Genomic DNA, 15,381 nt, shown 5'->3' with positions numbered 1-15,381 from the left:
CTTGTATTGAACTTTACCTGGGTTTCTCTCTGTCCTGGAATGGATTGTGTGCCATTAGGGAAAGAATCGTGGAGTCGTTTGCCAACAGTCGACCTGCGATGTGAATCACCCACTCGCTCTGCTCGTACGTCTGAAAGAGACAAAACCAGAGAAATGATCACATGATCACTGTATCTCAAAACCAGAGACATGATCACATGATCACTGTAAACCAGAGAAATGATCACAAGATCACTGTAATCCAGAGAAATGATCACATGATCACTGTATCTCAAAACCAGAGAACTGATCACATGATCACTGTAAACCAGAGAACTGATCACATGATCACTGTAAACCAGAGAAATGATCACATGATCACTGTATCTCAAAACCAGAGAACTGATCACATGATCACTGTAATCCAGAGAACTGATCACATGATCACTGTAAACCAGAGAACTGATCACATGATCACTGTAAACCAGAGAAATGATCACATGATCACTGTATCTCAAAACCAGAGAACTGATCACATGATCACTGTAAACCAGAGAAATGATCACATGATCACTGTAATCCAGAGAAATGATCACATGATCACTGTATCTCAAAACCAGAGAACTGATCACATGATCACTGTAATCCAGAGAACTGATCACATGATCACTGTAATCCAGAGAACTGATCACATGATCACTGTAATCCAGAGAACTGATCACATGATCACTGTAATCCAGAGAACTGATCACATGATCACTGTAAACCAGAGAAATGATCACATGATCACTGTATCTCAAAACCAGAGAACTGATCACATGATCACTGTAATCCAGAGAAATGATCACATGATCACTGTATCTCAAAAAACCAGAGAAATGATCACATGATCACTGTAATCCAGAGAAATGATCACATGATCACTGTAATCCAGAGAAATGATCACATGATCACTGTAAACCAGAGAACTGATCACATGATCACTGTAATCCAGAGAAATGATCACATGATCACTGTATCTCAAAACCAGAGAACTGATCACATGATCACTGTAATCCAGAGAACTGATAACATGATCACTGTATCTCAAAGCCAGAGAAATGATCACATGATCACTGTATCTCAAAGCCAGAGAAATGATCACATGATCACTGTATCTCAAAACCAGAGAAATGATCACATGATCACTGTATCTGAAAAAAACAGAGAAATGATCACATGATCACTGTATCCCAAAGCCAGAGAAATGATCACATGATCACTGTATCCCAAAGCCAGAGAAATTATCACATGATCACTGTATCTCAAAACCAGAGAAATGATCACATGATCACTGTATCTGAAAAAAACAGAGAAATGATCACATGATCACTGTATCCCAAAGCCAGAGAAATTATCACATGATCACTGTATCTCAAAACCAGAGAAATGATCACAGTAAACCAGAGAACTGATAACATGATCACTGTATCTCAAAGCCAGAGAAATGATCACATGATCACTGTATCTGAAAAAAACAGAGAAATGATCACATGATCACTGTATCCCAAAGCCAGAGAAATTATCACATGATCACTGTAAACCAGAGAAATGATCACATGATCACTGTATCTCAAAGCCAGAGAAATTATCACATGATCACTGTATCTCAAAGCCAGAGAAATGATCACATGATCACTGTATCTCAAAGCCAGAGAAATGATCACATGATCACTGTATCCCAAAACCAGAGAAATGATCACATGATCACTGTATCTCAAAACCAGAGAAATTATCACATGATCACTGTATCTCAAAGCCAGAGAAATTATCACATGATCACTGTATCTCAAAGCCAGAGAAATGATCACATGATCACTGTATCTCAAAGCCAGAGAAATGATCACATGATCACTGTATCCCAAAACCAGAGAAATGATCACATGATCACTGTATCTCAAAACCAGAGAAATTATCACATGATCACTGTATCTCAAAGCCAGAGAAATTATCACATGATCACTGTATCTCAAAGCCAGAGAAATGATCACATGATCACTGTATCTCAAAGCCAGAGCCGTTCAGACAAACATCAGTCACTGAAGACTTACAGCACAACTCAAGCATGTGTACAGTTCAATAACTACAGTAAGAAGCTTCGGTTACACTTTATCTTAAGGTGTCATTGTTACAGTGTATTTACATATTTAAGTAGTGAATAATTATAATTAACTACATGTACTTACTATAGGGTTAGGATTTGGTTGAGGGTTAATTGCATGTAATTATGCATAATTTACTGTTATTAATACAGTAAGTACATGTAACATATGTAACAATGACACTGTAGAATAAAGTGTTAGCGAAGCTTCCATTATATGCTGCAATGCAGCAGTTCAAAGGTCAGAAATAAAGGTTGCTTTGGATAAAGGCGTCTGCTAAATGAAATGTAAATGTAAAAATGTCAGAAATAAAGAGACGTTCACTTAAAGATCACAGTTATCAAACTCCATCATCACTGCAGGGAAAAACGCCCGTTTGTAATGAATAACAGCGATTCAGAAGATTGATGATCTCATTTGTCTCTATGTGTGTGTGTGTGTGTGTGTGTGTGTGTGTGTGTGTGTGTGTGTGTGTGTGTGTGTGTGTGTGTGTGTGCATGTTACATAAGGATTATAAATAATCTTAATGCTTTCTATTGACCAGGATTGTTGTACTGGGGTAAATTCATCTTCTGAAGAAATGATTAAAAGAAAGTGACAGCAGTGACTGTGACAAACAAAGACATTCATACTTCCACATTAGAACTGAAGAAAAACATAAAGTACAATAAAATAGCAAGTTTTTTGGCTTGGAAACTGACAAACATCAATGCACTCTTCTTTATATGTATTCATGTTGGTGTCATACAGGATGGTTTTGAACAACTTTTATACCTTTTTTTAGAAAACGTTTAAAAAGTGTAATTTGGTGTACAATGTAAAAAGAACATATTTTCCTTACACCTTAAATATGTGTGTACACATCCTAATCATTATTTTCAAAAAAGATTTTAAATATATTTTTCAAGGAATTTTTTTTTTTTAACAGATATCATGATTTATTCATTTTTCATGACATTTTTCACCCCGAACTAACATTTATAAATCATCAACAAAAAAATTGTTTGAATGAATTTTAATGCAGAAACTGCATAGAAGAGTGTGTGTAAAAACTGCCTTTATAATGTAGTTTTGACATCGATTTCCAGATGTTTAATAACCCAGAGTACGTATTTTTAATAATCTGAAACCTCCAAAGCAACTTATATAATGTAAATACTGTCAAGCACGCAAAGTTCACACATTCTGATTCAAAATTAAAGGTTGTTGTGGAACGAGCAGAACTGAAACATTTAGAGTTTATGTGTATAGTATTTAAAAGGGTTAAAAGAAACGTAATATTCAGTAATATTTTCGATAAAACACAACTGAGTTGATCTGAATAATGACTGCTTTACAGCAGAATTAGATTTTTTTCTCATATTTAATGAAGTCTGAATTATTGATTCTGTTATTTTTGTTTATTAATGTGAAGCTGCTTTGAAACAGTGTGTATTGTATAAAGTCTGACCTGACTTGACTTTATAATGTTTTGCAAATGTTTAATTTTATTTATCTGTATTTTACATACTTTCTAAATGTAATAATAAAAATGTTCTCTCTCTCTCTCTCTCTCTCTCTCTCACACACACACACACACACTCACTCTCAGACAGACAGACACTCACGCACACACATACACACACTCTCTCAGACAGACAGACACACACACACACACACACTCACTCACAGACAGACAGACACACACACACACACACACACACACACACACACACACACACACATACACAAACACACTCTCTCTCTCTCTCTCTCTCTCTCTCACACACACACACACACACACACTCACTCTCAGACAGACAGACAGACACTCACGCAAACACATACACACACTCTCTCAGACAGACAGACAGACACACACACACACACACACACACACACACACTCACTCACAGACACACACACACACACCTACACACTCTCTCTCTCTCTCACACACACACAAACACACTCTCTATCACACACACACACACAAACACAGACACACACACAGACACACACTCACTCTCAGACAGAGAGACAGACACACACACACTCTCTCTCTCTCTCTCTCTCTCTCTCTCCCCCTCTCACACAGACACACACAGACACACACTCACTCTCAGACAGAGAGACAGACACACTCTCTCTCTCTCTCTCTCTCTCTCTCTCTCTCTCTCTCTCTCTCTCTCCTCTCACACAGACACACACACACACACACACACACACACACTCATTCACTATATAGTGAAACGCTTCTGAAACAAGAAAAATGTGGGCGGGGCTTGATTGTGTCTGTGGAGAATTGATTGGATGGTTGGATGGTTGTGGTTTGCTATTGGCTGATCTCATGTGAGTGACAGGTTGCCCCGCCCACATCATCAGAGAAGAGAAGAGATGCTGCAAGAGGAACTTATTCTGATTCAACATTACCAGGAACATGAATTTTAAAGGGGTCCTATTATGCTTTTTTACATTTTCAACTTTCTTTAGTGTTCTTTAATTTCAAAGCACAAAGTCCCTCCAGCATAAATTATTCTCTATATCAGTGTCAGTGTTTCTGAACTCCTGAAACGCCTCCACTGTAGTCTTGAGTAGAGTCCTGCACGGGTTCGAGTACCCGCAAATTTTGCTCAAACGGGTGAAAAATATCCAACTGTGTTGGCTACGGGTGCGGGTCGGGTCAGACACGGGGGAAACACGGGACTAAACAATCAGTTTATTTGTGCCCACGCCCTCCCAGGATCTATACCTACTTTCACTTTTAAAAGTTCCTCATAACCGCGGGTGCGATCTGCTAGCAGTCGTCGAGATGCTGAGGAGTTGAAGAAAAGAATAGCTAGTGGAGATGGTAAAGTTGTCGACAAATTCGTCATCAAAAATCAAGTCGAGTGTGTGGGAGAAATTTGGAGTATTCTGAAGAAAACAATATTGCGAAAGGCTTTGCTGCATTTTCGTGTTGGATAGCCGCACATGTGGAACTTCATCGCTGAGGAATGTTGCGTCCTAAGACGTATTTTATTTGTAATCATTTTATGTGCTTTGTGGTGTTTCTTTTGTTTCTCCCCATGTCTACTGTCACCATGCTCATGCTGGCGATTGGGATCACCTGTTGCTGATTTGCTGCCCATTAACCTCAGCTCCACTGATTGGCTGCAGCCGGGAGAATGTCAGCATATAATGTGTGCATAACAGTATTTTTCAAATTTAACACTGTTCAGTATGTGTGGTGTGCAGGGCGTGTTTGAACCCAAAATTGTCAGATGAAGGCTAGACGAAATTGCGTGGCAGATATAGGGCTCTATCTCGCACCCAGCGCCATTGACTCTGTACAGCGACGCATGTATCATTCCTATTTTGCACCCGACACACAGCGGTCTTTTCCCTCCACAGACGCACGTCGGTAAATTAGGGAATGAACTTGCGCTCCCGGGGGCGGTTCAGCGAAAAGAGGAGGCGTGTTCCGGCGCAAACGTTCCCTGGTGCTATTATGCAGGTTTAGAAAACAATTCCGCCACAGACCAGGAAAAACTTAGTCTAAAGTCAGTGGAGCGTTATTCAGAGGCTATTATAAGGGCACATTGCTTGGCCATAATGTAGCGTGTGCACAACGCTCTTACACTTTCCTTCTCTCATCTATACAGACGCAGCAGTTCCGATTTTTAGAAAACCATACATTATTACAAGGAAAAATATTCCACATGAGGGAAATCATTGTTGTGTCCATGAAGATGTGAAAAAATAGGCATAAATCTAGCTTACACATTTACCCAAATTAACCGAAGCTAATTTGGGTGTGTTTCTCCATCCCCAATGTCACTTCTCTGTGTTTTACGGCCCTGACGAGAACGTCGGTCTCCTCGGCTGTGAACCGCTCCTGGCAAATCCGCCGTTATAATAGCAAACCGCCATGGAACAAGCGCGCCTGCTCTTAAAGGGAATGTGAGATGACGCTCTGATTGGTTTATTTCACGTTACGCCCAAACCACACCTATGAGTAATGAAGCTACTTCAGACCAACCCATTTTAGATTTGCGTCGAGATCCGCCCACAAAGTTACTTGCGTTTCGCGTTTGACACTTGCGTTTCAGATCGTTAAAATAGGGCCCATAGTGTTGTAGCCGCATCTGTTCGATTGGTAAAATGTTATTAGGCTACTCAGTTTTGTGGTAACGTTAGCCATGTTCATGTACCGGCCTTTTGACAGCTTCAGCTGAAGTTGTCCTTGTGTTAATGGTTGTGTAATAACTTCTGTATGACCTGGCAATAAACATTTTTGTAAGTGTGTCTATAATGTGATAGTCTAAACTGATTTTATTTCGGTTGCGGGTCGGGTGGTCGGTTCTATTTTAAGCGGGTCGGGTCGAGGGCGGATTTTAATTAGTGCTGCTGTCGGAAAACGGGTCGGATGCGGCTTTAAGCACTGCGGGTACGGGAGGGTGCGGATTTACAAAATCGGACCCGTGCAGGACTCTGATCTTGAGTTTCTTCCGGGAACGAACACGTCACAATATTCCTCATTTAAATAATTAATACGCCGAATAAAGGGGCGGGGCCTGGTTGAGTTAGTTAGTAGTGTGTTAAACTGGCGGTTAAGGGGCGGGACATTTCCCAAACACACTCGAAGCGCTCGACCAATCACAACACACTGCTCCAGCCGACCAATCAGAGCACAGTGTGCTTTTCAGAAGGAGGGGCTACATAGAGACAGGAAGTAAACAGAGCATTACTGACAGACTGGGAAGAGAGGAGCCGCAACAATGGAGAATATGAACATTCAAGAATGAAAACCTGTTCTAGTAAAGCCTAAAAACAACATTGAGACCACCATAAAAAAACAAAAACAATACAAGAATTGTCCATTTTGGTTTGATGGTGACTTTAACCTGTAAAGCAGCGAACCACATGAGCCAGTCCAGTCTGTAGTGATACGGTGAGATGAGGCACGGCCTTCTATCCAGAGCTCCAGGTTTGCACAGGAACTCGTACTCTTCCCAGATCACCCCCTCTCCGGTGTGGTTTACGCTCATCGTTCCCTGAAACACCACCTCCGTGCGCTCCTTCGTGATGCTGAGAGAGAGAGAGAGAGAGAGAGAGAGATGTCTTTTAACTCAGACTGTCTTATATTTTGGGAGAGAAAGAAGAATGTTCACCTGGCAGCGCAAACTGCTTTTAAACTACTCTCTGTACTTTCTTTGTTTGTATTTTTTTTATTGTGATATATTTATGCATTATATGAAAAAAATAAAAATCTATATATTTGTATATGTCTATTGCTTTGGGAATATTGCAGTATTTTACACAGTCATGCCAATAAAGCTCGTTTGAATTTAATTTAATTGAACTGAGAGAGAGAGAGGTAGAGAGAGAGGTAGAGAGAGAGAGAGAGAGAGAGAGAGAGGTAGAGAGAGGTAGAGAGAGAGAGAGAGAGAGAGAGAGAGAGAGAGAGAGAGACACAGAGAGGGTTAGGAGTGCAGCGGCTCTGCCATCTGCTGGTTAATGATGAGGTTTATATTAAAGGTGCTGTTTGTAACTTTTTCACTCAACTAAAGCATACAAATACCATAATATAGGGGCTTTCGCACCGGGTAGTTCCAGGATCTATCCACCAGGATGTTTCCCTGAGAACTAATGTTTCCTTTAGGGAAATTTGAAGTGACGTGAGACACACTTGTTGTGACTTTTATTTTGACGGCGCTGAGAACGCCAGAGCCTGAGCATTCTCCGTGTTCATTCGTTTACGATCTAGCAGTCCTGTCTAATACGTTATTAGATAGAGCTGTTATACATAGAAAGTAGACAGTAATGAAGAGTTATTAGCGTATGGCGTGTGGTTGATGTCCAGTGTTGCTGAGCAGAAATAGATATCATGTTTCTCTATGTCTCCTCAAAGTTGCGTTGGATTTTCTCCTCAGCGTAAAGATTAAGAGGTTGAGAGTCCCATCTATCACTGTTTTCCATGTTCGTAGAGTTAGTTTGTGGAGTTAATATATAGGCTATAATCTGTGTGTTTACACAGCTTTTTTTAAATGGCGGGTGCTGGTGTTTTGCGTACGTTCGGCCAATCAGCGAACACTAACGTCACGGGTAGTTCCTATAGAGCTGGTTTAGACCAACTCTGAAGTACGAGTAAATGAGTTCCTCCAAAAGGAGTTCCTAGAACTAAAATCGAACTATGAAAAGGTTCCTCTGGTGCGAAAGCACCTTATGTTTGCAGAAATTTAGGAAACATGCTGAGTTTCTCTGAAATACACTTCTACAGCCAGTTATTTTACTTTGGAAATGTGCGTTCCGTGTGGAAATGTGTGTTGTTGTTTTGGTCTGTGTGACTCCGCCCACTGCCAGTTCAGCCAATAATGTTTCGACACCCCGGGATGCCAGTTTGCAGGAAACGCAGCGTATTGCAGCCAGCAAACAAACTGGGTCCGAGGTCGCAGATTCTACCCAGCCTAAAAAGCCTTGGTATCCATCTAAAAATCTCTATGAACAAAAGCATATTAAAACACGGATAAATCCACTTAGGGCCCTTTCACATCTACCTTGTTTGGTCTAGATTTTCTGACTTTTCAGTTTGATCCGAATCAAAATGACAGGTGTGAACCCTCCCCGGACCACGATCCGGATCAAACTGACGAAAAGAGGTAGTCTCGGTCCGGATCAAACTGAACAAAGGTTTGGTTCGTTTCTAGTGTCAACGCATTGTCTGTATGGTTTGGACTTTCAGAACATTTACAGGAAGGTCCGGATGTTCCCGCAGGATTGCTTGCTCTTCTCCTCCTGCCGGCGATGATTAAACGTTCGCACAACGAGGACGTTGATTTGGCGAATGTGAACTAGCCTGGAGTATAGTTGGTCCTGCAGGTCGTAATGCCGTAATAATAACAGTATAGTGGCAACGATATGCGTCTGTTCATTCATTCTAGTCAAAGTTTCCCGCCGAATCGACAACACTCTGACGTCAGACACACATCCGTTTACAAACCAATCAATGTCGAGATGCAGCCCACACAGATGATGACGACAGGACGCAAGAGTGTCATGTAAAGTTCTGTAGTGCGCTCGCATAACTGCAATGTGAAACCAAACCAGAACTTAGCGAATGTATAAAATATATCAAAATATGAACTTTGGTTCGGACCTTCATGACTCTCAGGTGTGAAAACGCCCACAGTGTGTAAGTCTCCTCGGCTTTCATTGTCAATTGACCTATCGGTAAGCCCCTCCCCCTTAGTTACTGTTGCTATCTCGGACAAACAAACAAACGGAGTTGCTAACTGTCTTACAATGACAGCTGTCAGTGTGAAAACCTCGTCCCAAGATGTTTTTGATCAATTTTGAACACAGAATGACCACCTCCTGATACTCAACTGCCATTGGCTGATCTGCGTCGGAGGGGAGGGGCTTACCAATAGGTCAATTGCGCTCGTTCCTGTTGCGTCTCCTCAATCTGGCAACCCGCTAAGCGTCGAGTCTGAGCAGGAGGCGGGAGAAACAACCATCTCCGATATTTTGAATGTGGACTGCAGTACCGATTTCGACAGTGGCGGTTCTACATTGAATTACACCCTGGGCCAGACCCCCTTCGAGACCCCCCCCCTTTACTTTAGTAAAATAACGTTATGCATCTTTATTTAAGAAATGTTTGATATTTGGACTGGAAACAAGACAAAAATACTAAGTAAGAAAAGCATTTTTTGCAGTGTAATAACTGAACTTGTAACAGTTTTCTTGCAAAGCACAATATTATGGTGAAATTAGATCACGTGTTTTAGTTAAAACCGAATTATTGTTAAGCATAGCAAGAATCATAGCAAAAAGGCTAACAAATAAGAGTTATACCCACCAATTAATATTGCCCCTTCATTCATGACATGGATACCGTAATCATACAGAGAAAACATAGTTGCATACCTTTATCTTTCGCTCGTTTCTAAATTGGGCACCTGATGGCTTTGACCTTTCTTGTCCATCTCTTATTTGGCACTCGACATCGACAATCAACAGATTTCCCCTGATCCCCCCATAACTGTCACTCACGCTCACGAGTCACGACCAGAAGTCAAGACTAAACCAATTCACCTTGGTGGTGGTGACTAAGTAATCGTTTTGTATTACCTATTTTTATAAGCCATTCAGACAATTCAGAAAAACAAAAATGTGCAGGAAATATAGAGGCCTGTATTTATAATATTATGAATGAAATGTGCGTTATTTGGAAGAAAGTCGAGGTGTGACTGACTTAGATAACTATATGGATCCCCCGTCCCCTTGTCCGTTCCATTTGGGAGAGACTGTCATCCGCGCCCGCGCCTCCGCGCCCCCCTCCCCTTTCCAGCCCCTTTCCCCTTCTCAAACAAACAGCTTCTGTGCACGGCATCCTCTCAGCAAGCAGGGGCGCCTGCCCCTGATTTGCCAATTCCCCACACAGTGAAATGATAGATAATAGAAAACCGCTTCGGGGCGCAGATTTTATTTATTTTTTTATTTTATTTAATAATTTTTTTCTGCTCGTGCCGGCGGCGCCGCCCCCCCAAAAATGCCGCCCCGGGCGATTGCCCGGTTCGCCCGTGCCAAAAACCGCTACTGGATTTCGACCACTAGCTGTGGATATTACAGACTGCACCTTTAAGCTCAGACAGACACGGATGCGGTACCTGCCGAAGGCTCCGTACGTGTTGACGATCCTCAGCGGATCAAACGAGGTGTTCATCAGCTGTCTGGAGCTCAGCAGGTTCATCACCACCGGGACACTCAGACACGCTATCAGGAGACCCAGAGACACGTTCAGCACACGTCTGATCAACACCCCTGAGACGAGAGAGGGAGAGGGGGAGGGAGAGGAAGAGAGAGAGAGAGAGAGAGAGAGAGAGAGGGAGAGGAAGAGAGAGAGAGAGAGAGAGAGGGAGAGGGAGAGGGAGAGGAAGAGAGAGAAAAAAAGAGAGAGAGAGAGAGAAAGAGAAAGAGAAAGAGAAAGAGAAAGAGAAAGAGAGAGAGAGAGAGAGAGAGAAAGAGAGAGAGAGAGAGAGAGAGAGAGAGAGGGAGAGAGAGAGAGAGAGAGAGAGAGAGAGAGAGTTACACTGAGTGACTGGGACTGATTATACTGCTGCTCAAACCTACATTTACTCGTCCAGGACATATTCATTTGATCAAAAGTGGCAGTAAAGACATTTATAATGTTACAAAAGATTCTGTTTCAAATTAATGCTGTTCTTTTGAGCTTTCTATTCATCAAAGAATCCTAAAAAATAAAATGTATCAGTTTCCACAGAAATATGAAGCAGCACGACTGTTTTCTATTTTATAGTGATTTTTTTCAAGCTCGTCTCATTCTATACATTTTATTATGTTGAATCCACTGTTTTGAGTAATACAATATCATACAATAATGTGCATAAACAATTTTGCCTATACCACCCATCTCTATACACTACCTCTTCAAAAGACATTAATACTGTTATTCAGTAAAGACATATTCAATTGATCAAAAGTGACAGTAAAGACATTTATAATGTTACAAAAAATATATATTTCAGATAAATGCTGTTCTTTAGAACTTTCTATTCATCAAATAATCCTGGAAAATAAAATGTATCACGGTTTCCTGTTTTCAGCACTGATAATAATCATAAATGTTTCTTGAGCATCAAATCCTCATATTATACTGATTTCTGAAGGATCATGTGACACTGAAGACTGGAGTAATGATGCTGAAAATTCAGCTTTGATCACAGGAATAAATTACAGTTTAACATATATTCACATAGAAAACAGCTGATTTACATTAAAATAATACTTCACAAAGTATTATTTTTTGGACCAAAATATTTTTATAGATATAGACTTTTAGTTGTTTTCATTCCACACTTTTGTTTGCCTGTCTTTTTCCCACCACTAAGTTCCTGCCTGTATTCTGTTCATGGTCCGGTATTGTTTGTTCATGTCTCACCTGTTCGCCTGTTCCTGAGTTTATATTAAAGAAAGTGTTTGAACTACCTTCATCTCCATCTTCCTTGCTACGAGCTGTGACAACTATAGAGTTAGGGTTAGTTACTTGTAATTATGCATCATTTACTGTCATTACTATAGTAAGTACATGTAATAACATGTAACTACGTCACCTTAAAGGGGTGGTATAATGCCCTTTTCACAAGATGTAAAATAAGTCTCTGAAGTCCCAGAGTGTGTGCTTTTTAGTTTTAGCTCAAAATACCCCACAGATATTTTTATATAGCATGTTATCTTGTCATCATGTTGTCACTTTTTGAGGGTGAGAGAAAACACAGTTTTTGTGTCTGTCCCTTTAAATGCAAATGAGCTGCTGCTCCCGGCATAGGGGGCGGAGCTTCAAGAGCTTGTGTCCTTTTATCTCACACACACATGCACTGAACATTTAAAAAACTATTAGCCTTTTATGTTCAAACCGGAGTCAGACAATGATGGAGAGACTCAAGAAGAACTGACAACATGTAGAAGCAACAGGACATTTATGAATGATTAGTTGATGAATTTATGTAGCTGATGTGTAGTTATCTTCTAGTCATTGATTAGCATATTCTGTCATTATAATCTATAAATCGTGTTCAGGGGGGCAGGGTTTATGTAAATTCTAGGGTTAGTGATGTCACTGACCCGGGAGGAATGTGGTGTAGTCTCTACCAGCCGTTTGTTGTAGTCCTTAAAAAGCGATTTCTTTAAAAGCAAATATCTCCCTTTGCTTTGAGCTTTGAGCGTTGTAACTTTGCAGATGTTGTTTATGATCAAACAGAAACATTACACACTAACTAAAGCTAGAAAAGTCAAATCATAATCAACCACCCCTTTAAAATAAAGTGTTACCAAAAAAAGTCATTGAATAACTGTGAGTAACATCAGACCTTTGGTGGCCGGTGGTCCGTGACCTGCAGTTTCTTCGCTCTGAATCTTCAGTAAAGTCTGTCTGGCTCCTCCAGAAGGGCGGAAGAGAAAAGCCAAAGCAGCGTCATCGAAACAGGCCAGACTGGGAACTATAGTCAGCCAGTTCAGGAAACTCAGATTCCCACTTATGATCAGAGCAACCTGTTATAATAGATATAGAAATTTGGAGTGTAACGATACACTCATGTCACGATTCGATACATATCACGATACTGAACTCACGATACTCCAAGACACATGATAAAAGGTTAACAAAAGAATTTGATTAAAATGCTACATTTGGTATTACATTGTGTGTGTAAATGAATAGGCGCATGGCAAGCCGTTTTAACATTTAATCCTTAAAACCTACTAGTCTCTATTTTCATGCTACTAGTACTTATTTTTTAGATACTAGTATCTTTTCCATTAAGTATTAGTATTTATTCATTATTTATTATATACTAGTACCTATTACTAGATACTAGTATTTATTCAATAAATACTAGTACTAAGTAATTCGATACTAGTACCTTTTATATAGATACTAGTACTTATTCGATAGATACTAGTACTTATTCGACAGATACTAGTACTTATTCGACAGATACTAGTACTAAGTAATTCGATACTAGTACCTTTTATATAGATACTAGTACTTATTCGATAGATACTAGTACTAAGTAATTCGATACTAGTACCTTTTATATAGATACTAGTACTTATTCGATAGATACTAGTACTTATTCGACAGATACTAGTACTTGTTCGACAGATACTAGTACTTATTCGATAGATACTAGTACTTATTCGATAGATACTAGTACTTATTCGATAGATACTAGTACTTATTTGATAGATACTAGTACTTATTCGATAGATACTAGTACTTATTTGATAGATACTAGTACTTGTTCGACAGATACTAGTACTTATTTGATAGATACTAGTACTTATTCGATAGATACTAGTACTTATTCGACAGATACTAGTACTTGTTCGACAGATACTAGTACTATTTGATAGATACTAGTACTTATTCGATAGATACTAGTACTTATTCGATAGATACTAGTACTTATTTGATAGATACTAGTACTTATTCAATAGATACTAGTACTTATTCGATAGATACTAGTACTTATTCGATAGATACTAGTACTTATTTGATAGATACTAGTACTTATTCGATAGATACTAGTACTTATTCGATAGATACTAGTACTTATTTGATAGATTACTAGTACTTATTCGATAGATACTAGTACTTATTCGATAGATACTAGTACTTGTTCGACAGATACTAGTACTTATTCAATAGATACTAGTACTTATGTATTAGATACTAGTATATTTTGTAATTGTTACTAGTAACTATTCTTATTTTACTAGTCACAACTGCTTTTTTACTCGTCTTATGTTATGACTAGTCAGAACGGCCACTGGAGAGTTCAATTAAAAATCTACTAGTAAAATAAAAAATATTTTTCTAATCTAATAAATAGGTACTAGTATCTATTGAATAAGTACTAGTAACTAATTAATAAGTACTTGTATATAATAAATACGCACTAGTACCAATTTAATAGGCACTAGAATCTAATGAATAACTACTAGTATCTTTTAAAAAGGCACTAGTACCTAAAGAATAAAAACTAGTAGCTAATGAATAAGTACTAATACTTAATGGAATTTATACTAGAATGTAAAAAATAAGTAGCATGAAAACAGAGACTAGTAGGTTTTAAGGATTAAATGTTAAAACGGCTTGCCATAATAGGCTTGGACTTGGTTCTGATATCCCAATGCACAGGACAATAAAGACACCAGAATAAATATATGCATGATTCTGAAGCTGAAATACAGAATTATTTTAGCCAAATATGCTTGCACTGTCACTGACTAGATATATTTAAAATAATGTAGGCATCAGACATCTGGCATTATCAGGACCCACAAATATTCCCCCATTGCATTATTATACATTATATTCAACGTTATATACAGCAGTTTAATGTAGTACTGACTCTAAAACTTTTTCATGCACACTCATTTCCATTTTGACTGAACTATCCACAATACATATTGATGCATTTTTGTATTGTGATATATTGGTAATAGAAACACACTTCAGATGAAAACACAGGCACTTTTAGTGGAGCTCATCTAGTACGTGACCCAGTGATGCCACTAGATGGCGACAACGCTGTGATGAACTCCCTTATAGAGGAGCATCAAACACTGAAATCATCTGGGAAATATGAAATATTAAAACATGAAACCGGCCTGGAAGAGGATCTGCAGGACGCCGTTGACCCAGACACATCCGGCGGCCCATGAAGGTGAAGAAGGGCACGACGAGCTCGATGAAGTGATTGCTCAGGGTCTC

The 15,381-nt window shown here is 39.4% G+C and overlaps 1 protein-coding gene across 1 annotated transcript in view; it reads right to left on the bottom strand.

The window, feature by feature from the left end:
- lmf1 (lipase maturation factor 1) overlaps positions 1–15,381 on the bottom strand; it is a 52,883-nt gene that overhangs the window by 682 nt on the left and 36,820 nt on the right. Inside the window, 6 exon segments of the mRNA XM_082152132.1 lie at positions 18–130; positions 6,986–7,169; positions 10,754–10,907; positions 12,974–13,154; positions 15,279–15,308; positions 15,310–15,381. The exon segment at positions 15,310–15,381 is cut by the window's right edge and continues 54 nt beyond it. Of these exon segments, the coding sequence (XP_082008258.1) occupies positions 18–130; positions 6,986–7,169; positions 10,754–10,907; positions 12,974–13,154; positions 15,279–15,308; positions 15,310–15,381 (734 nt within the window).

The sequence above is a fragment of the Leuciscus leuciscus genome (genome assembly GCF_965113295.1).
Source record: "Leuciscus leuciscus genome assembly, chromosome: 21".
NCBI lineage: Eukaryota > Metazoa > Chordata > Actinopteri > Cypriniformes > Leuciscidae > Leuciscus > Leuciscus leuciscus.
Note: the sequence above shows the minus strand (reverse complement) of the source record. Positions and strands in the feature narration are given on the sequence as shown.